General features: G+C 40.7%; 1 protein-coding gene across 1 annotated transcript; it reads left to right on the forward strand.

Moving 5' to 3' along the window:
- Window positions 1–16,479: 16,479 nt before the first annotated feature.
- On the forward strand, window positions 16,480–20,608 carry LOC146520633 (prostaglandin E2 receptor EP1 subtype-like). Its single transcript, XM_085156901.1, has 3 exons — window positions 16,480–16,828; window positions 18,105–19,027; window positions 19,755–20,608. The coding sequence occupies exons 2-3, from the start codon at window positions 18,152–18,154 to the stop codon at window positions 20,031–20,033; spliced, it is 1,155 nt and encodes a 384-aa protein (XP_085013027.1). The 5' UTR covers window positions 16,480–16,828; window positions 18,105–18,151; the 3' UTR covers window positions 20,034–20,608.
- The last annotated feature ends 1,092 nt before the right edge of the window (window positions 20,609–21,700 follow it).

The raw sequence follows: 21,700 nt of genomic DNA on the forward strand, positions 1-21,700 counted from the left end.
AACACAAACACACACACACACACACACACACACACACACACACACACACACACACACACACACACACACACACACACACACAATGATACCAAAGAGTAAAATACTATTCACAAGATACACTAAATGAACTCTTGAAACTTCAGAATCGCAAACTTCAAAACTTAAAATAAATCAACAAATAAAAAGACAAAACTTTAAAATAATAAACTGTCACAGTCACTGCGGGTCAAGCAGTCAGATTTGTCTGCATTTAATTTACTTAGACGAAGCCGCCTCCCTAAAATTCCCGGGATTTTGCTGTATATTTAAACTGCTCTTTGAATGAGCTGGTGGTTTACATGTTTTCTTGGTAAGCAAAAGGTTTGCTGGTTCAATTCCGAGACACAAATCCCCTTTGGGTTTTCCTCAGGAAGAACATCTGCTCTGAAGCTCTGCCAGATCAAACATGCGGAGCGACCCTTTGTGACAAGCAAGCAGCTGAAAGTAACAGCTTCTTTAGTACGTGCTGGTCCTATGACATCTTTTTAATGTTACTCCAGGACCGTCACTGCAACTCAAAGAACATTATAGTTTAATTGAATATGTTGTGAAAGCCAAGAAAGCTACTTCCCATACGTTTCTGAACAATGTAGGCACCCAAGTTAGGGTGGAGTTGAGGAGGGGGGCCGGGTTAAAATGAAGGCTGACTCTAAAACAATCTGAGCTGAGCATGATCCGAGCAGCTGAGCGGTGATGGGTAAGACCTCAATGACAGACAGCATCCAGTTTGTGTAAACATTACAAAGAGAAAAAAAATGCATACAAAATAATAATAATGTCAACTTTAGTATATATTTCACCCACTCCTGTAACAAACACAATCTGCCTGCCTAATACTGTATTAGGCAGGCGGTTTTAGGGTTGTGAGTGTGTTAGGTCGTAACCCAGCATCAGTTCTAAAAATAAGTACATATACAGTGTGTGCCAAGGCCACATGGTGAAAGTCGCCTTCTTTGATGTCTCAAGTGCATTTAAAACAATTCAGCCACTGCTGTTGAGCGAGCTATAACAGATGTCAGTGAACACCGTCTCATGGACTACTGACTAACTGACTCCATTGCTGTGCACCTTGTTCACCTCTGACAACTCCAGGTCATGCCATCTGCAGAAATACTCTGATGATTCTGCAGTAGATAGATGTATTCAGTGCTTCTGAATGTGAATAGAGATGGGGATTGACTTCAGAAGGAAAAGGAGGGCTACACAACCCACGTCTTATCCCGAAACACAATGCTGATGAAAGGTAAAAGTACCCGGGCATCCACATTTTCATCTGGCTGAACTGGAAGACCAACACAGGCTGTAAGGCTGGATGCAACCTGCACACTTTTTTTTACACTTAAATAACTGTTATCCTGAATATAATAAGTCAGGTCAGGATAATCCTGACCACCCTCTGCAACACTTACCGGACTGGCAGCAGAACAACTCTAACAGACTGATGCAGTTGCACTGTCACGATGACAGATATAACAAATCTTTCATAGTTTATTATTATTTGATCATTATTTCATCAGCTTTAAAAATAATTTCCCAAATATCTTATATTTGTTCAAATGTTTCTCATCTCATCTCATTTTCTAACTCTTTTCTAATGCTATCAGATACTGTGAATTTTAGAGTCCTGTTAGCCTGAACCGTTAGACATTTATACACCAGTCAGCCCAGTAGACATATTTAAGATAATATTACTGTTTGCAATCATGTAACCATATCGTAACCTGCCTATAAGACTGCGTCAGGCTACAGACAGCAGAGCTAATCCAATGTAGCTCAAAGCAGCTTGAGGATCAGACTGTGGGCAGTTTGAGGTTTGACAGTGTCTGCTCTGTTCCTATAAAATTCTGGATAGCTCTCAGATAAAATTAGCTGTTATATTACTTAAGCCAATTTATTCTTTCATAGATATGAAATAATAATCACAATGTTCATTTTGCAGGCGACACTTGTGGTAACAATCACAGGAATACTATTAAGAACTCGAGCTGTAGCTGGAAACAGTGTTTTCAGCAAACCGGTGGAGCGCTCAGCTAAACGAATGAGACAGCAACATTTGTCATTTCCACCAACAAAATCAAACATCGCTGGCTTGAAATTTAATGGCACTGTTTTGAACTCACTGGAAAGTGTGCAAGGGTGGAACATTTGCATTTCCAGTAAGCAAAGCCATTAAAGAAGCCACAGATTGAGCCGTCAGAGTTAGCGCTGAATGACAGCTATTTAATGACTTCACATCTTTTGAGAGATTAAATGTAAATGCTTATCCAGGTGTTCAACTGACAGCACGGGGGCAGATGGAGGGCTGCGTATGGGTGATGTGCTGCAGAGGGAGGACTGCTTCATATGGTCTCAATCAAGAAGGGTGCAGGCAGGGGAGCCCATTACACTCAAGCTGGCACGCTGTGAATGAGGCCTTTATGAGGAGTTTGGATGTGAGTCTGTAAACCAGATTCAGCCAATTTAAACCACACTTTGACATTTAAATTAGTTTTTGTCAAAGACCTTATTATTCTACTATATATATATATATATATATATATATATATATATATATATATATATATATATACACACAAACATTTTGATAGGTGAGAGAGAGTGACTTAGTAAACAAAGTTAAAGAGCTTTGTCATTTTTGCCTCAGGAGCACCACTTGCATAAAAACAATATTTTTGCAGCATTTTTGCACCAATATGGCAAGGCCATGATGATCCACTTGGTAAAATAAATCTGCTTGGCATCTTTCTTGGCCTTAAGACAACAATTCTGATGGCTAAAGATCAAAGAAAAAGACAAAAAAACAAACAAAAAAACCCAAAACAATATTGAGCCAGCCATTGTCAGAGGTCATGTGGTCAGATTTTGATTTTACAGGGAAGCTTCCAGGTTTGAGCACGAGAGTTTTAAAGTCCCAACTGATTCAAAGCCACGAAACATAGCGGTTTTGTTGGGTTTTAAGAGTGGAACAGAACAAATTAAGAGACAGTTCAACACGAACCTCCATTTGTCATTCAGCGAGCATGCCTCGGGGCTGCTGAAAACAAGCTCGCACAGGCCTTTTAAAATATTCTTGTAGTCACACACAGCTTGATGGCAACTTTACAAGAGTGTTTATCACACCCATGGTGCTTCCTGGCAAATCCTTTGCCCTCCAGGAGTTTCCTTTTTTAACCAAAGAAAAACAGCTACCTGTCACAGTGCCAGTCAAATCAATCAGCTTAACAGAGCTGAATCGCCTGATGAGGTCAAACTTTAGACTCAAACTCAAAAAAGATTCAAAGATTTAAAGATTCATTTAAAATTCTGATATATTTGATAATTTTTTATTTTGAGTTCTGAGGTCAGCTTTTTAAAATCACACTCACTATCAACAAAGCAATAGATTTCATGTTATGTGTCATCGCTGCAGCTTTAAAGTGTCTAAACTTGTTATCTCAAATTAATTTAGCAAGAAAGTGATTTTTAACTTTTTAACTGACAGTAGGTTGATTCACTAGAAGTTCTCTCTTATAGTTTTCGATGAAACAATGCAAGTAAACCTATTTATGAAGTCATCCGTACCTCTGTGGAAGTTCTTGACTCATGTGCATGCATGTATAGCTGCATGTTTGAGTTTACTGGATTGACTCTAAGGAAGGGAGATTAGTAATTTGTTAATTTGAATGGGAGACACCAACGCTGCACAGTGCATTAGAAAAACACTTATTTTTTTTGCTTTCTATCTCTGGGGAGATATGTTGAACTCACATGGTAGTTTATGTGTAATAGGTGGGGGATGGGGAGCTATAAACATCATTTAATTAAATGGAATTTATAGATCCGCTGTTAATTACACAGAACTGACGTCATTAGCTTAACTTAGAGCAAATCATGGACAAGGAGAATTAGCAGAAAAAGACTTTTCCTGTATCTCCAAAGGAAAGCTGATACTGAATGAACAAAGAATGAACAACCTTAAATGATCAGTTTTCATTTCTGCAGATCTTTCTCTTTCTCCTCTTTGCATGCTTCCATTTATCCCATATGAGACGTGTTTAATCCAAATGGTGCTGGACATGAAATTTTGGAAAAATGTATTTCAGCAAAATCGTTTAGTTTGTTTACAGCTAATTGCATCATGCTGCGGCTGTCTTATCTTATCTGTCTTGAGCGTGCTGCGTGAGTCTGATGATGATCTTCACAAGTTGGTTTTTCTAACACGCTCAGCTGACTGGAAACCAAACACAACCTTGGAGGTGAGGCAGGAAAAGTTTCAAGGGTCCAAAACACTGAGGCTAAAAATGGTTAACTGGATCGTTCTGTTTGAGCTTCATGGACACTGGACTATAAACTGGGAGAAAACCACTGGCAATATCCTTGAAATAAGCAGAAGGTTTTGTCATTAGCAAACTGAGGCCTCTCTCAAGCAGATCATTTCAGCTGACACGTTTTGTTACCAGAATGAATTCATGCCTCTGTCCTCTCTGTGATATCTGATGTTTATTCAGGGCAAAGTGTTTAAGATAAAAAAAAAAGAATAAACAAAGTGATTCTTTGAGAAAAGCTCTGGCACTTACAACTCTGCAGTGACCCGCTCTGCTGGGTGAGGTCTACAGCCAAGCGCATTCCCATCAAATGTTAAAAGCTGGATTGATTTTAGGGCCAGATTATGAACAAATAAACCTTTATCTTAATGCTTACTGTCACTGGGAATCTGATATACACTTATATTTGTAAATAAGTTACTGAGAGATTTGATGACAGGTTTTTTTAAAGGTACAAGATCATAAACTGGCTTTTTTACCCCCTAGATCAGGGGTCGGCAACCCTAGGCACGCGTGCCACGGCTGGCACGCGAAGGGTTAACTGATGGGACGACCATAGCTGGACTGGTCATCGGGTATACCGGGCATTTGCTCAGTGGGCCGATGGTGATTTTCCGTTTTTATGGGTCGATGATTTTTTATTTTTATTTTTTGTAACGGTATAAATAATGAAAGGTGGTGGATTGGCCAGATGCTGGCCGGTGTGTAAAATTAACTCAGTTGTTTGGTGGTGGCTATGGCGGAGCTTCCACAGATTCAGTTACATTAGCAAGTGTTGAAGGCCAGTAGGTGGATGAGGGAGGCAGAAGGAGCAGAGACCCAAGGCGGTCCGAGTGTCAGGTGAACTGAACTTCAGGTAAGAAGTTATGACCTGCAGTCTATCTGGGTCAGATATAAACCAAGTTTAGCTGGAGTTTATTTTCGTTGTGCTGACTTTTTACAGTCAGTTACAATAACTCGTACTGCGTACTAGCTAGCATGACGGAGTTTATACAGCTGGGTGGGTGCTTTGATGTTACTGATAGTGAACTTTATTTTATTCATAAGGTTAGTTAGTAGAGTTGCCAACCGTCCTGTAAAAAGACGAATCGTCCCGCATTCAGAGAAAATATTATGCGTTTTGTATTGAGCTGAAAAGGAACACAGTTTGTCCCGAACTTCAGCTACAATGAAAAAAAAAAACCACACAAAGCTGGAGTTATTCTGTGTCTTTGCTGCACAGCTGCCTCTTCTTCTCTCATTCTCCCCCCTCCCTCTCCTGTTGCTACTTTAATCATGAAACTGATCAATGATCAGCTGATCGGCTTTTCTCTCTTGTTTGTTTATCGCCCACTTTGCACCAGAAAGAGGAAACCAGCGGAGGTCGCGTTAAACAACAGCAGCACGTTTAAGCTTGATCAGCTGTTGTTAGAATTTATTTAATATTAATTTCCAGTATCAGCTGATGTTTGCTGGAGCCACAGCTGTAAAAGCTGCTGGCCATGATTACCTTAGTTTACCTTTTAGGTGACATGAATGAGTTGAAGGGAAGTTATAAGGGAAGGAAGAAATACACGGATACATCCGTAGATTCAAGACAGGATTCAAAATGCGTTTTTGGGATTTTCAGGTGTATGGACCAATGTTTTATTTTTTGATCAAACCAGAAAGCTTTAATGAGCAGCTAGACTTGTCTCGCATTAACTGGCTGAGTTAATGCCAGTTAATGCAACATCAAAGCAGCTGGAATCCACAGCTGTGCGTGTTCATGGAGCTTGCATTTTCACCTGCTGGACATCACTGACAAGTTTAACTGTCTTCAGAACATTGCAGAGGCCTTATTGACAGTATTTAGCTCTACATATCTGTGTGAGCAGATTTTCTCTCACATGAAGAGTGTCCTCAGGTAGCCGTCTGAATGCTGGACGCTGGGAGACAGGTGTCTGAGTGGGAGACCAGAGATCAGAGTGTATTAACAAACATGCCATATTGGCTCAGTTTACTTTTCTTATCATTGGTGTGAGGAGACCATAAATAGCATTTGCATTTTCTGTTGTACAGTTCATTTGCTGTTATGGATAAAAAGTGTCTTTTTATTTTTTTCGTTTCAAAATAGCTGATAACTATTTGCTGATAGCTGCCAACATCTGCGAACAAATATAATTCTATAAAGTGGTTCTATATAGTATGTAACTGTTAATATAGAGCGTTATTAAATTTATTGCTAATACAATCATATGACACACTGACTTCTGAGGACATTTTAGATGGTACTCATCATTAGAAAGGTTGCCTACCCCTGTCCTAGATGAAGAAAAAAATGTACTAAAAGTTATCCTGTAGTATTGATGAGGATCTATGGAGTGGTTGGGAAATTTAATTCAAAGCTAGAAGTCTCATTATTAAACTAGAGGAGCAGGGGGTCACCGATCTGTCAGTTTTATGGAACCAACCATCAACCAAGTGTTGCTAACTTTAGCACCATTTTATGACCTTGGATAAAGATTTGTTGTACCCCAAGTTATTTTCTTACTTTATTATATTAAAGGCAAAGTTTATATAGATGACTGATAAATGAACATAAGAACCAGAGAGCACATTCAGAGCTTACATAACTATCACCTGATTCTTAAAGTTTCCACAGGTTCTTTGCAGTTAGCCGTCTTTGCTCTGCTAGCGCACTTTGATTCATGTTGACAGTACGGCTCACGCAAGTGACTTGACTTGTGCTGTGGAAAAACTGAGGACAGAGAAAAAAAACCACAAATAATTGCAGGGGACAGAGCTGGATATCCCTTGATTTTCTAAAGGTCATTTTTACATGGGGTCTAATGAGAAATGGCAGCATAGTCAAAGGACCTGAAGTAGAGATGTGTAACTGTCATTCTTTGGTCATTTTTTCCCCTTTTTTATGTAACTTATGGAAAAGTAATATTTTTACCAGGAAGACATTTCAAATTTGGATAAAACAGAACAAAAAAAGCGTTATTTTGAAAGCAGCTTAATAGCTAACAATTCTTCATTCAGCAGCCTTTTAAAACACAACAAACTGAGCTTTTTGGTGTCTTTCAGCTCAGTGTTTTTTTAAATGCAGGGTTTGATTTATTTAAAGTACTGTGGCTTCATAAAGGCGATAAAAACCTGCAATAAACCCAGTGTGTGATACTAAATAGCAAGCTAGAAACCAGCTAGTGCGGGTTGATAAATTTCTCAGCTGCTAAACAGGCATGTATTTTTCTGCAGAGTTGGCAGAGAGTAAAATTAGATGGTTAGAAAGCCCGAAAAAGAATGATGCTTAAAGGTGAAACAAATGACTAAGGTAAGGAGATGGAGACGAGCTACTGGACAGAGCCAAAGCTTTGGCTCCAGTGTTCCATCGGCATCAGTCCTGTTCATATCTCGCACTTGGCATTCAAAAAAAAAAAATTAGTCCTCTTAGCAACGACTGTCTCAGCTACATCAGGCTCATCACTAATGGTGCAAACAGCAGCAAACTGCTGGCCGCAGACCTCAGTGTGTCCCTTGCACGAGTCATTTAAGCAGTCCCCCTAAATTTAGCACTTTCAAAGCAAGAACTCGTGCAAATATACAGGCAATAAAACTGAGATTCAAAAATAATTCTTGACACAGTGGCTCTTTATAAGGAGAGCGGCTTATACTTTGCACAGGCTAGTGTTTTTACAGCTTGTTGCACTTGTCAAATTATCAGCTAATGCAGCCGTAATGATGTTAAAGGAATAGCAGGGAATCAGTTTGACATCACAGCAGTTTGTTAAATAGTCACACAATCTGATTTATCCATGTGTGGTTATAAGGGGAGTAGACAGCTCCGAATTAAAACTTCCTGCAGTGTCACCATGATTGAAGTGACAGGACTCAAAAGCAGACTCAGAGAGAGAGTGAGTGAGTTTACTGTGGCTTTTACAGAGCTGGACCTCCAAGGCAGGTAAGGTGAACAGCAGGTAAGTGAGATTGGAATGGTGAAGGAAATGTGCCGGAGAGGTGAACACAGGTCTGTGTATGGTGGGGATTTTGGAAGTAAATTTTTCCTATGCAGTATTTTTAGTTTTTACTCTTGCTCAGTCACTTCTTAGAAGGTTGCAAGAGAAAACAAGTAGATGCTCAGAGGATTTCAGATGAGCAGGTGAGAATGTGATGGAGAGTGTGCGGGCAGGTTAGTGGAATCTTTTTCTTTTCCAAATGCAAGGTCAGGTGAATAGTTGCAGGTAGAGGTGAAGGAAAGGCTTACTTCCTTGTGAAAGTGTTGTAGGTTTTCGGGAGAGATTCAATTCAATTTGGTTTCTATAGTACCAAATCACCACAACCCTTTATGTAGTAAGGTAAAGACCCTACAGTAACACAGGAAGAAACGTTCAGTGCATCATGGGAAGCCCTCCAGCAGCCCAGGCCTATTGCAGTGTAACTAAGGCAGGATTCAGGGTCAACTGATCCAACCCTAACTATAAGATTTATCAAAAACGATGGTTTGAAGTCTAATCTTAAAAGTAGAGAGTGCGTATGTTTACCAAATCCAAACTGGGAGCTGGTTGCACAGAAGAGGGGCCTGAAAGCTGAAGGCTCTGCCTCCCATTCTACTTTTAAATACTCTAGAAACCATAAGTAAGCAGTCTGAGAGCAAAGTGCTCTATTGGGGTGATATAGGACTATGAGGTCTTTAAGACACGATGGGGCCCAATTACTCAAACCCGGTATGTGAGGAGAAGGATCAAATGCCTCTTTCGCTGGAGGCTGATTACCATCACCAGGGCAACATCGATCTGCCAGAGAATAGCTGCTCAAGCCAGTCAGTGCACAAAGCAGCAACAGGTGTGATGGCTGGAGCTCGGAAACATGAGGAGAACACCTGCAGGTGCAGCTCAACTCTCCACCTGAGAGAGAGACAGAGACAAAGGAAACAAACCCCAGGCCTGCCTGGACCACGACATGCAGTCACCAAACTACATTCAAGCAAAACACCATTCATCACTGTGTATTCTCTGCAATGTGAGGACATTAAGGAGCAAAGGCAAGCTGAAACAAGCTTAATGTCACCGCCTGGAGCTGAGGCTGAGGATGACCAGCAGTCAAGGTTAAAATAGCTCAGACTTGTCACAGAGTTTTAACTTATCGCCCTACTCCAGTGACACTAATGGACATAGTCAATAATCATGAGGGAATTTGTATTTTGAAGGCCAGTAAGGATAAACTGCTAAAATGTCAAAACCACTTAAAGGGAATATTTTAAAAGCGTTGACCAGGGGGCTCAGTCAGTGAACTGCAACTGTCTATGGAGGACTTTGAGGAGTCACTGCAACAGCCACAGCGACCAGGCCCAGATGATGCAATGTATCCTGCAGGCCCTCCATTATATAATCACAAATCACGTGAGTCTCGTGAACCAACGTTTTGCCTCATAACTGCAGCAGGCCTGCTCTGAAACAAGACAGACGTATGCATTAAATAGAGTTATGCATTGAGGTCGTCTGCAGGGGTGACTCATCTCTTTCTGTGTCTGACCTTTTCAGGATGATTCAGCCTCTCGCTGGATAGAGCCTGATTTTTTCACATTCATTTTCACTAATGGAGTTTTCATTTGATTTATACAGAAAGCGAATGATAAGTGGTGTCCGCCCTTGTGCCGCCGCTATTTTGAAATTCTCTTAGTACGGGAAGTGGCCGTTCATTAAGTCCGCTTGATGAAAGACATGAATGATGATGTGAGCAGTTCAAGTGACTACAGTACACCTAGATTTTATAGGAAGGAGCCAAGCAGTCGCAGCGATCAGAAGGTGGACCAGAAGTGTTTGACGTGTTTGAATATGTGCAACGCTAATGCCGTTTTTGCACGTCGGGGGTTGACTGCAGAGATTTAATTGTGCAGTGGCTGTGGCAGGAGTGACATGTGGCGACCCCGGGGGAGGTCAGCTGGGAGAGGGAGAGGATCCTTGTCATGTTAGAAGCAAACAAATCCGCATTAGTTTCCCTTTTTGACCAGCTAGAGACTAAAAAAGACATTAGTGGACGACAGTGGATAAGTTATGTGAATTTGTGCGGCTGAAAGGAAACAGCACAAAAACATAAGTGGCTTTCAGGCAGTATTAACTGCTTTCATGGTCACTTGATAGGGGTCGAGCTCGCTTTACACATAACATTAATGTATCGCCTTACACACGATGCATAATTACACATCAGGCGTACACAGTATAGATCCACATTGCATCCATCTATTGCTTTATCTATTTATTTATAATACAAGGTAAATTCTTACAACAGGTAGCTTTGAGTCCTCTTGGCATTTGCAAACTTTGCACACCTCGGGTCTCATTTATAAAACTTAGTGTTGGATCAATACTGCACAAACGTCTCTAATGGCCCCATATCTTTAGTAACCCACGAACACCTGCAGGCAATGTTCCTTTTATAGATCGCATTCAAACTGGAAATGCGTGCCTCCTATCCCACCCTCTACGCACCCAAATCCAACCATAAACCACTCACCCATAAGCAGTCGATGGAAAGCATGTTGATGCATAGAAATGAGCCTGCAAAAGAAATGGATTTTCCAGTACCTAGCAGTGCTGCTGAATCCAGTGAGCGTCCAGTGTCACTGCAGCATTTATGTGTTTGCAGTAATGCAGCTGATTGATTGTCAGTGCGTCCCTGCTCTTACAGTGTCATTTGAAAGCTTTGATAATAAAGCGATATGTGCATGTAACCCATGTTTTGGTTCATGAGTTCATTGCTATCTTCTAGCCTTATTTTAATATTTCAGTCGTGGATGCCTGTTTATGATTTACTGCCGTAGCAGCACTTGAATTCTTGGTCTTAAATTCGCTTCAGCCGCTATTTTAAGTTTGTTATTCCTCATGTTCAGATGAGGAACATGAGGAATTGTTCTCATTGTTCTGTTTCCTTCTGTTTGGTTTCCACTGTTGCCTTGTCTGACTTTCTGTTAACGTGAGTCTCTTGTCTCTGTTTAGTATTTAGTTACTTCCTGAGGCCCGTACTACAAAGCAGGGTTTTATCTTACTCTGGATTAAATTCAGGATTAACCTTGAAGGTGGTTCACTTCTTACTGGTAACTGTGACCCTCAAGATTAGAGATCAGCAAGTCTTAAATCAACACCCATCAGTTTTCTGGAAGAAATACCATCACTGTTCCGGGAAAGTCTTGGACATCTGTACAGTAGGAGGGTCGAAAGTTTCTCAGCAGCGTCAGATATCTTTGTGTTTCCGTGGTGACCGTCAGCAACAAATGTTAGATCTTGGACACAGCTTTATTCCTTGATTTCTTTTTTTTCTGTTGGCTGCAAATTTGACAACAATGTCATTATTTTATAAGCAGCGTCAGATATCTTTGTGTTTCCGTGGTGACCGTCAGCAACAAATGTTAGATCTTGGACACAGCTTTATTCCTTGATTTCTTTTTTTTCTGTTGGCTGCAAATTTGACAACAATGTCATTATTTTATAAGCACCCATTTGTACGTGTGGACCTTACATCATCACTATATTTGCATGTACTCAAAGTCTATGTTTGAGTTGTATTCTAATTTCATAAAACTGATTATGATCCATTAGAGTCTCCCGTTTCTTAATGAAAGAGCCTTGATAAGTCTGTTCACTTACATTAAGGAACAGTGTGGTTTGCTGGTCGCTTGTTGAAGGTGTGTTTAACTCAACATGCGAGGATCTTTAGGGAGACCTTTGATATTTCGATGTTTTCTCTCGAGCTTGCGGCCTCCTGGATGAAACGCTGTGCTTCTGATCAGGTTGTCACGCCTTTCAGAGGGATTCTGTGATCATTGTTTGGCTCTGCTGCGTGCAGGGAAGAGGAGAAGCTGAACAGTTTTATGATCAAAGCGATCAATAAAGCAACAAACCTCAAAACAATTAAGGAAGTGTGTGGCAGTGTTCTTTGACTTGGCTGATCTGCTGCCCCTGCATTGTTTTGATTACGGTGGATTATCAGCATTACAGCTCATATGAATGTAAACTCCAATGTCATTATTAGTTTTTATGTCAAAATGGACGAAAACGTTTGGAATATTTAATATTTTGTTTATTGCTTTTTGTGGTGGCTGCAGTTATAGTCACACAGTAGAAATATCCACCAAATATCAGTGTAGAGGCTTACACATAACACTACACTCACATTTTTCTTTCTTTAAATATAAGATTTTATTTACAGGATAATAAATAACTGGTTTTGGTTTAGAATTAATTTACATACTCACATAATACTGTATTCTAAAATAAGTGTGCGCATTTTAGTTTACACTGTTATGTGTGTATGATTTAATTTCCTTGTTTTCTGAGTTATGTCCGTGGCAGCTACTCCAGTCCCTTGATTGATGAGCCAAGAGGTGGAAAAGGGGCGGAGCAAGCCTGCCAATTGGGTCATACCACAATTCTGGACCATGGGGGGGAATAGAATTTGTTATGTTAGTTTTAGTTAGGTTTTGTGGTTTTACTCCTTTTGAGTTTTTGTGGGCTGATCAGCCACTATTTAAGTTTCTCCTGTATCTTGGTTAGGTAGGTCAGTTTTTTTAGTTAGCAGTATCGTTTGTTGCCAGTTTTTGAGTAGAATTCTGTTATTTTGACCTCTTTTATGGGTCCAAGTTTAAAAATGTTCTGTATAGTTTAACCAATTTTGTTTTGGGGTTAAATAAAAAAACCTTTAATGGACTTTAACCTGTGTCCGACTTTCCTTCACTGCTTGGTCCATCACAGGTTTTTTCAGTTACATAGCATATGGGTGGCTAATTGGTGACTCCATTGGTGTCTTTTGGGTATGTAATTCTAAACTTGAATAAAAAGAAGTTGGATAAAACACCACGAAAGTAGAAAAAAAAAAACCAAAATCTCATGGAGTACTGTGGAAGTGTAGTGTGTAAGGGACAGAAACTAAAATCAAAATCATTTGAATCATGAGGAGAAAAACATGCAGGTAATGTGTGTTTTAGTTACACGAGTCATACAGTGCTGTAGATATATGTTTGCTATTGTCTGCTAGCTGTTAGCTTGTCACTTCTGCTGCTGGTTCATCGTGTTATTGTCTCCCCTGTAACTGTTTTTGTTCTGTGAGCTTTATGTGTGTGTGTGTGTGTGTGTGTGTGTGTGTGCCTGTCTATGGACATGGACAACAAATAAACAAAAAAAAACACAAAAAATGAAATCCTCTTCTCAGCCCAGTATTTTTTGTATACTTCCTTTTAACTTAATATTTTGCCATTAGTTGAGCTTCACCTCTTTAAACACTGACAGCATTTAAAGGCTTTTTACCAAAAAAGGAGCAGAAGAAGAGAAGAAGAAGAACCAAGAGACTTGTGAAGATTAATAGGGGCTAGTTCCACAGAAATGGCCACCCACACTATTGTTTTGCAGAGTTTTCTCTGTTTTTTCACTTTCAAGAAAAAAATGTTCCTCAGAAACATAAAAGCTCAAAGGCGTCGCAACCACACAGCTCAGAAGAAACGACAGCGAGCAACGATATCAGGATGCTGCTGTCTGTGTAATCGTACATACACTGCACACTGCATTCATTTATGTACTGAAACTGTTACAGTAAAGTTGGAGGAAGTCTTCAGAGCCTTAAAGCAAAGTGAAAGTCAAAATTTCTCCAAACTTTCTAGTCTCTGTTTTCAACAAACGCACTTTCACTGAGTTAGACCAAACCAAACAGCAAAACATGTGCAATTATGCAAAAATGTTGTTTCTAAAACATGGCAATTATGAGGTTTCCTACTAAATAAATTCCAGATATCAGTCTGCCAAACAAGCAGCATTTAAACCTCATCATACTTGAAACTGTCACAAAATGATCCTCATTGTAGACAGACCACGATGAAGGGGCACTGACTTTTTCAGTAGACGTCCAAACAAGGAGTAAATACAGGAAAACATGGGTCTTCCTGCAAAGGTCAGTGTTTCTGATGAACTCTTGTTATTTATATTCGGCCACGGGCAACGCCATTCAGCCTAGAAGATTCCTGTGCAATGAGGCGAGGCGTTCAAGGTCCAAAACATGACCGCTGGCATGGGTGGGCCTTCTGGTATTTAAGGTATCAGGTAGAGTTTGTTTTAAAAATAGTAAGAATTATTGCTTAGCTGACGTCTGTTGTTCACTGTGACACAAAATCACATGAAAGGCGTACTTACAGCTGTTTTTGTCGTGCAGTTTTCTGTACACAGCCCAGCACACATCCAGAGATGGAAAAGATGTTTTTAAAGCCACCTTTTTTGGGGTTTTTTTGTTAGCTTTTACTTTGATCTCGTGTTGCATCTTCAAGGAAACATTCTCCCTAAAGTATGTTTTGGCATGCGATCTGGAATTAAATGTTTACGGCTAAATAAAACACATTTTTGTGTAGCACTGTAATTGGACTCGGTTGCTCATAAAGCCTAAAAAGAAGAAAAATAAACATCTTTTTGGCATATTTGATCACAGCATGAGTGCACGTGTTGTTACAGACCTTTAACAGCCTGTTTTTTTGCTACTAAAGAAAAAAGGGGGAAAGAAAACGACGTCCTGTTAGGTCACAGTTATGGCTCATTGTGGCGTAGCTCTGTAGATGGAAAACGGTCCATAGTTGGCAACCTTTCCTTTTTTGTTCCCCACAGCAAACTTCCTGTCCAACCATCCTAACAGCCTCCCTCATCAGTGGATCACTCATCTGCACCTCCGTCTCTCCACCCAAGCTCTTTCCCATTCGTGAAAACTGAACTCATCCATTTAGTTATACATGTGCAAGGTTTTAAAACCGGACAGGACTGCATTAACCCAAGCTAATGGTGCTTTAGCTGCACCTATCTCTAATGGCATGCTGTGTCATTCAGTGGGACACTTACACATGCAGTTCACAAGCTTAGATGTGAAACAGCACTTGGGTTTTTTTGATTGAACTGATCTGGTATACGTGCACACTCCTCACTTCATTTCCTTGCCAGTCAAAGCGGATTTTCCACACACACAGCAGCAGCATTGTGTCTAGGAACATAGAGGTGTATTGTGTACATTAGCCTTATCATTTGACAGCAGATTCCTCATGCTGTTTTGATATAAGGTAACAGTATAATAACACGTCCTCTTGCTCGAAGAGGAATTTCATTAGTTTCTTAAGTGCAGAGATCGGCCGATTGGCGATGTTGGAAATCCGAGTAGCTCCGGATACCTTCTTTTCATCAACTGAGTGCAGTCTTAGCAGTTTATTATCAGCAGTCTGTCTGGTCCTCTGGCGAACTGGAAAATCACGGTGTTGCAGCTGTGGGCCCCAGAGGTTGAAGCAGACATGTTTGTATCGGTGGGAGCACAGCTGGTTTACATTGATGAGAGCTGACCACAGAGCTGCTGATGTTGTTCAGATGAATCTCTGGAGAACGGAGTGCATGTTTTAATTTCTAAAGGATCAACAGACACGGACACGTCTCTTTAGCAGCAAAAGCAAATATGGAATGCAGATTAAAGTAAATCAAAGGAGGCATTTTAATCGTTTCTAACTTAATGTTTTGCGTCTTGAACTTGAGTAATGCAAAATAAGCCTTTATGCTGCAAGCCCCTCAGTTCACCCGTAGTGTGAAACAAGCTGTTTTCACTCGCTTTCGCCCTGCCATTAAGCCAACTTTCATGTGATTGACTTGCCCCTCACAAAAATATAAGGTTTAAACAGCAAGTTAGTGGCACTTCTGTCCTCACAGTTGAGGTCTAGCCCTTCTCTGTGGCATCATAAAGAGTCAAGGGAAGAAAAAAGTGTCTGAAATGGGGAATTTAGGGGGTTCATATTGAATTTCTCATGCAAACTTTGGGTTTGTTCTTTGACACTTTGGTTTAATATGTTTAATATAAAGAGTCATCTTTCTAGCGGTGACAGAAAATATAATTTGAAACATCCTTAGAAGACTGCTGCCATACAAAGTCAGATTTATTTCAATCAGCAGCTTCATCACTGCACATTAAAAGAGACACTCTAAAGAAGCTTTTTGTATTCCTGCAGAATTGTGCAGGTCTGTCCATGTAGATTTCAGAATCTATACATAGTTGTAGGCTTAACATTTGAGCCCCTGTATTGTTTGGTGAGGTGGAGCCCGAGACAGCCGGATTTTAAAATATTCATATGTGGGACATGGGATTTCTAGCCCGTTCATTCCTTGCACTCATGAAAGTCTATCTGTCTGCAGGAAATAAGTGATTTTCAATGACTAAGACTCCCAGAGGCGGTGTGTGCACGGTGCAGCTCTTTAGTATAAAAGCAGCCAGTCGCACTCGCGCCTCACAGAGAACATGCTTGTGCAATGCAACAGAGAGGCTGCTTGTTCTGAGAGAGAAGCTCCTTACGTAGTTTTCTAATGAGGAAACACTCCAGGTGAAGGAGTCATCGTTCTCCTTTTGTGAACAAGACAAAATAAAAAAACCCAGCTTGGATTAACGTGCTTTCACATGCATCGAAGTTGACTGAGCGTCAAAATCAAAGCGATCCCGATCATTCCCATGGATTTTACATTGCACAGGTAAGCAGAGTAGCTTTTAAAATGTTAACTTTACATGAAAAAAATGTGTGTGTGTTTTGTTCTTCTTTTATATCAGAAGATAGAAAACCTATGACTGACAACTTCAAAGCAAACTCTTTAAAAATGTAAAAGAAACGACTAAACTAAACTTCTGTGTGTCCTTATGGGCTTTCAGCATTTTTTAATAGTTATTTTTTTACTCATGTTTCTGATGATATGTTAGCAGGCACAGAATAATATGGGGTTCATATAAAGAAACAAACCACAACTAAATCTTTAAATGTCTTTTGATGGACAGATGGACTCTCAAAGTGTTTAGATTAGAAGACATATTTTTTCTCCCCTGTGTATAGATTGCTGTCTCTGCAGCATGCGCGAGTCTGCATGTATGATTTCCTCTGTTTTGATTTAACCTAGTGATAGTTGTGTTGCTGCCTCTGCTGTACTGTAACTACACTTTAAAGGAATGTGTGTAGCAGTGTCTTGATGGCTGTCAGAACTTGTTCAGACTTCTCTTCTCGACTGGTATGAAAAGATAAGGGAGGCTATTTGCTCCGAGCCGTCTGAGGGTGCCCAGAACAAATTTGTGGCTCTCGAATTGTAAATCACGTTATTCTGAGCACCTTTCGCCTGCTCTAACTGAGAAGACGGTAAATAAAAAGTTGTTGTTATTTTAACGCTGTTCCCATGTACACACACCTGCTGGTCCTCCAGGGGTACGTGGTGATTAAACACGTGAAAGAGCTGTTTGAATGTTCTCAGAGAGCAAGTAGAGGGCGGACTGGGTGTGGATCTTGAGGATTAGGGTGTTTGTTTGGGTTTTTTTGATTTAAACTATTGGCCAGCTGTGATGCTTACCAGTGGTATAAATAGTTGCAACGAGTTTATGCTGCTCGGTCATAGTGGATTTATGTGGCGGTGGACAGTCATGCATAACGATTTGCATAATTTAGACAAGTTGGAGCATCGTTCAGGTCATATGTATTCTTCAGATGTTCAGTCTGGGTGGGATAGAAATGTTACAGCTGAAAAAAATCCTAAAATTATCAACTGGATTGAAAGTAAAAATCAGAACTTGTTTAAGGGGTTTCTTTTTTCTTCCCCTCATGAATTGGTCAGTTTTGAGACACTGGTTAGATATCTGGTGGTTTGTGCAGTTACAGTTGTTATTCCTCAAAAATGAATTAAATTAGGAAGCTTTTGAGTCTCACGTTGATGATTGTAAGTCAGAGGGAAGACCCTAAGAACATGCTAACAATCCTTTTTCCCCTCTCAGTGTGTCCACAGCTAAAAGACCCACATCAGTTCGAGAGTCCGGTGGTGATGCTGGCAATGCAGCACTCCAACTCCTCAGGCATTAGTGCCTTACTTCCCCTCTCTAACCACACCGCCGTGGCAAAAGAGCCTAAGATGGAGGCCGTAGTAACAAAAAACACCACCCAACCCCGAAGCAACCCCACAGCTGCTGGCCTAACTATGACACTGGGCATCATTTTCAATGTGGTAGCCCTCATCATTCTTGTCAAGGCTTACAACCGCTTCCGTCGGCGGACAAAGGCGTCGTTTCTGCTCTTTGCAAGCTCCCTGGTTGCCACAGATCTGGCTGGACATGTTATCCCCGGATCCCTGGTGTTGAGTAGATACTCTACAAGCACAGAAGCAGAAGCTGGCCTGGGCTCTAGTTTTCAAGATAATTCTACAGATCAAGACGCCTCCTGCTTGTTTCTGGGGGGCTGCATGGTGTTTTTTGGCCTGTGCCCACTCTTCCTAGGCTGTGCCATGGCCGCCGAGCGCTGCCTGGGCATCACCAGTCCTTTGCTGCACGCTCGTCTGGTGACCACAACTCGGACAAAGATGGCGCTAATACTGATCTGGCTCCTAGCTTTGTGTGTAGCACTTCTACCTTTCATCAGTCTTGGTGATTATACATCCCAGTTCCCAGGGACTTGGTGCTTTATCAGGGTGATGGAGGGCACTAAAGCCACAGATCTGGCCTTTATGATATTATTCTCTGGACTGGCTTTGAGCTCGCTGGGCCTGGCCTTTGTGTGCAACACCATCAGCGGGATCACACTGGTGAGAGCCCGGCTAAAGAGGTCCTGCTCCCAGCGGTACACGACCAGGTCTCATGACACGGAGATGGTGGTCCAGCTGGTCGGAATCATGGTCACTTCCAGCATCTGCTGGAGCCCTCTGCTGGTGAGTGTGCGGACCTTTGATTACGTTTGACAGAGCTAGAGTCAATACTGATGCAGTATATGATAAATGGTAAATGGCCTGTATTTGTATAGCGCTTTTACTAGTCCCCAAAGCGTTTTACACATCCACCCATTCACACACACATTCACACACTGGTGGAGGCAAGCTACAGTTGTAGCCACAGCTGCCCTGGGGCAGACTGACAGAAGCGAGGCTGCCATATCGCGCCATCGGCCCTTCTGGCCATCACCAGTAGGCGGTAGGTGAAGTGTCTTGTCCAAGGACACAACGCCCGAGACTGTCCGAGCCGGGGCTCGAACCGGCAACCTTCAGATTACAAGGCGAACTCCCAACTCTTGAGCTGTGAATGTGTGTGGTGTGAAAGGTGTGAATTTTCAAATCACAGAGTTTCAAGTTTAATGAGTTTTTAAAACTTGTATTTTTCTCTTATATTGTCATTTAAAGGCACCATTATGTTAAAGAACAAAGTATATATATATATATATATATATAGAGAGAGACAGAGAGAGAGAGAGGGGGGGGGGGGAGAGAGAGAGAACAAAGTCGATTTTTTTAATTGGACTCTACACTAGACTGTTTGATGAAAGTTGTGATGTTGGCTTAAATATTGCTTTATGCTTGTTCGAAGATAAATGAGCTCACATTACTTTGCATGTATTTGTTATGAGCCTAAAGGTTCTTCTTCTTTTTCTCTTCTTTTTTTTAGATCTTTGGATTCATATCAGCTGTACGGTCCTACACCAGCTCCACATTTAGTGACAAAGAGACTTACAAACATCTCATGATAACAGGTGTCCGAATGGCCACCTGCAATCAGATCCTGGACCCGTGGGTTTATATCCTGCTGAGACGTGCCATCCTCAGAAAAATCTACCGCATCACTAAAAAGCAGGCCAGCTTCAGGGGAAGCACTCTCCGGCGCTGGGATTTCGGCTCCTTTCAGAACTCAGAGAAAACAAAAGTTGATCCCAAAAGTTTTAAATAAAAAGAGCATAAGCTGCCCCGGTTTAAATAAAACTGTTATTGTGAGTGGGGATGTCAAATGTTCTGAGCTGGACGATCACCTACTGCCTAAGGAGAACCTCTTGTGGTTTTACAAGGGAAAAAACGCTGACTACGGTAAAGAGAAGAGTTTGTCCTGCTTGAAAGCAGATGTAAAAAAAAAAAAAAAGACACTATGAGCAGGACTCTTCCGTGTTCCCATTTCCTAAAGTAAAGACTATTTAGTCTTAAAGAAAACATCTCAACTAAAAAGTTTGGCATTTGATGTTGTCTTTTTCTTTTACTTCTCTGAGGTAATGTAAATGACTTGTGTAAATGCTTAGGCAACAGCAAAAAGATGTGAAAAACTCCACGTATGTGCACAGTGGAGGGTTGTGACATGAATGTGAATAAGCGTCTTTACTGTGTATTTGTTAATGTATCAGTAGTGTATCTACTTTTCCCCGAGTGTCCAGGGGCTGAAGTGAAGCTATGTGCTGCAAGAGCTAACTGAATGTGACATTGTGTTTTCTTTTTTTAAAGGGAATGTAATAAAAAGTTGTATTGTCTCATTTTAAATTTTCATTTTGATCATTTTTGTACAAGATGTGAAAAAGTTTCCTTTATTTATAAAATATTTCCCAAAATTTAGTTTATAATGGCAGTTATTGTGAATGTTTTAGGTTCAGTTTCAAATTTAGACTTGGCCTTTAAACCTTATTTTGGGCAGTAAACCACAATGTTTTTGCTAGGAGATAGGCAAGAAGATCAAATCACAGCAGGCAACAGGTTAGCTTAGCACATCAGATGGCTCACTCTGTCCAAATTTTTTGAAACCAGCACAGATTTCTTTGCTCTTACAAAAGCTTCAATTTGTGGAGGGGAGGGGGGTAGTGTCTTAAGCTTACAATATAGAGTGACTTGATGCTCTTGACCTGAACTTATAACGTGCGGTGGAGATGGATAGCGAATGAGTAACAGCTTCTAACTTCCCACAAGCACTCATTTATTTAAAATATCAAAAATAAAAGTGCTACCTCTACCACACATTACTTGAGAGCACTCTAGTCCGCGTACCCACGTAAGAATCCATTACAAAGATGGTAGAAGAAGAACAAAAACGGGGGTGACGCACCAGTCATGAGACAGGAGGCGCCGCCATGCGGCGATACACTGCATTACAACAGCAACTGTTACAAACTGAAAACCTTTAATGTTAATTAGTGAACATTAGCTTTTAAAATCTACAGTAAAGTTAAAGACAGTAGCAACAAAGAGGGAAAGTGAATCTTTAACATATTAATTTTATGTAGGTTAATCTGCTGTGAAGCGGTCAGGGCTGCATGGCAAAAGAACAAAAAAAAAAATGCTGTTCAAACAGTTTTGTGCATTCCAGAGCAAAAGGGAGGTGTCTGCTACCACTCTAAACTCCTCAAGGTCAAAAGTTAAAAGATCTCAGTTTAACCACTCGTTATCTTATGGGAACAGAGTCGTTCAGTCTGTGTTAGAATTTTCCATCACAGCCTTAATGGGACTGTTAGTCTGATTTTGCACTTTTGGACAAACACAAACAAGCTGTTTGTCATTGTTATCAATCTTTTTGTCAACCCACATATGGGTTCTTACATCATATAAATGAGAGAAGTGTAATTTTAAGAGTTGGAAAACCTT

This window comes from Neolamprologus multifasciatus, chromosome 4 (assembly GCF_963576455.1).
Source record: "Neolamprologus multifasciatus chromosome 4, fNeoMul1.2, whole genome shotgun sequence".
NCBI classification, from domain to species: Eukaryota; Metazoa; Chordata; class Actinopteri; order Cichliformes; family Cichlidae; genus Neolamprologus; species Neolamprologus multifasciatus.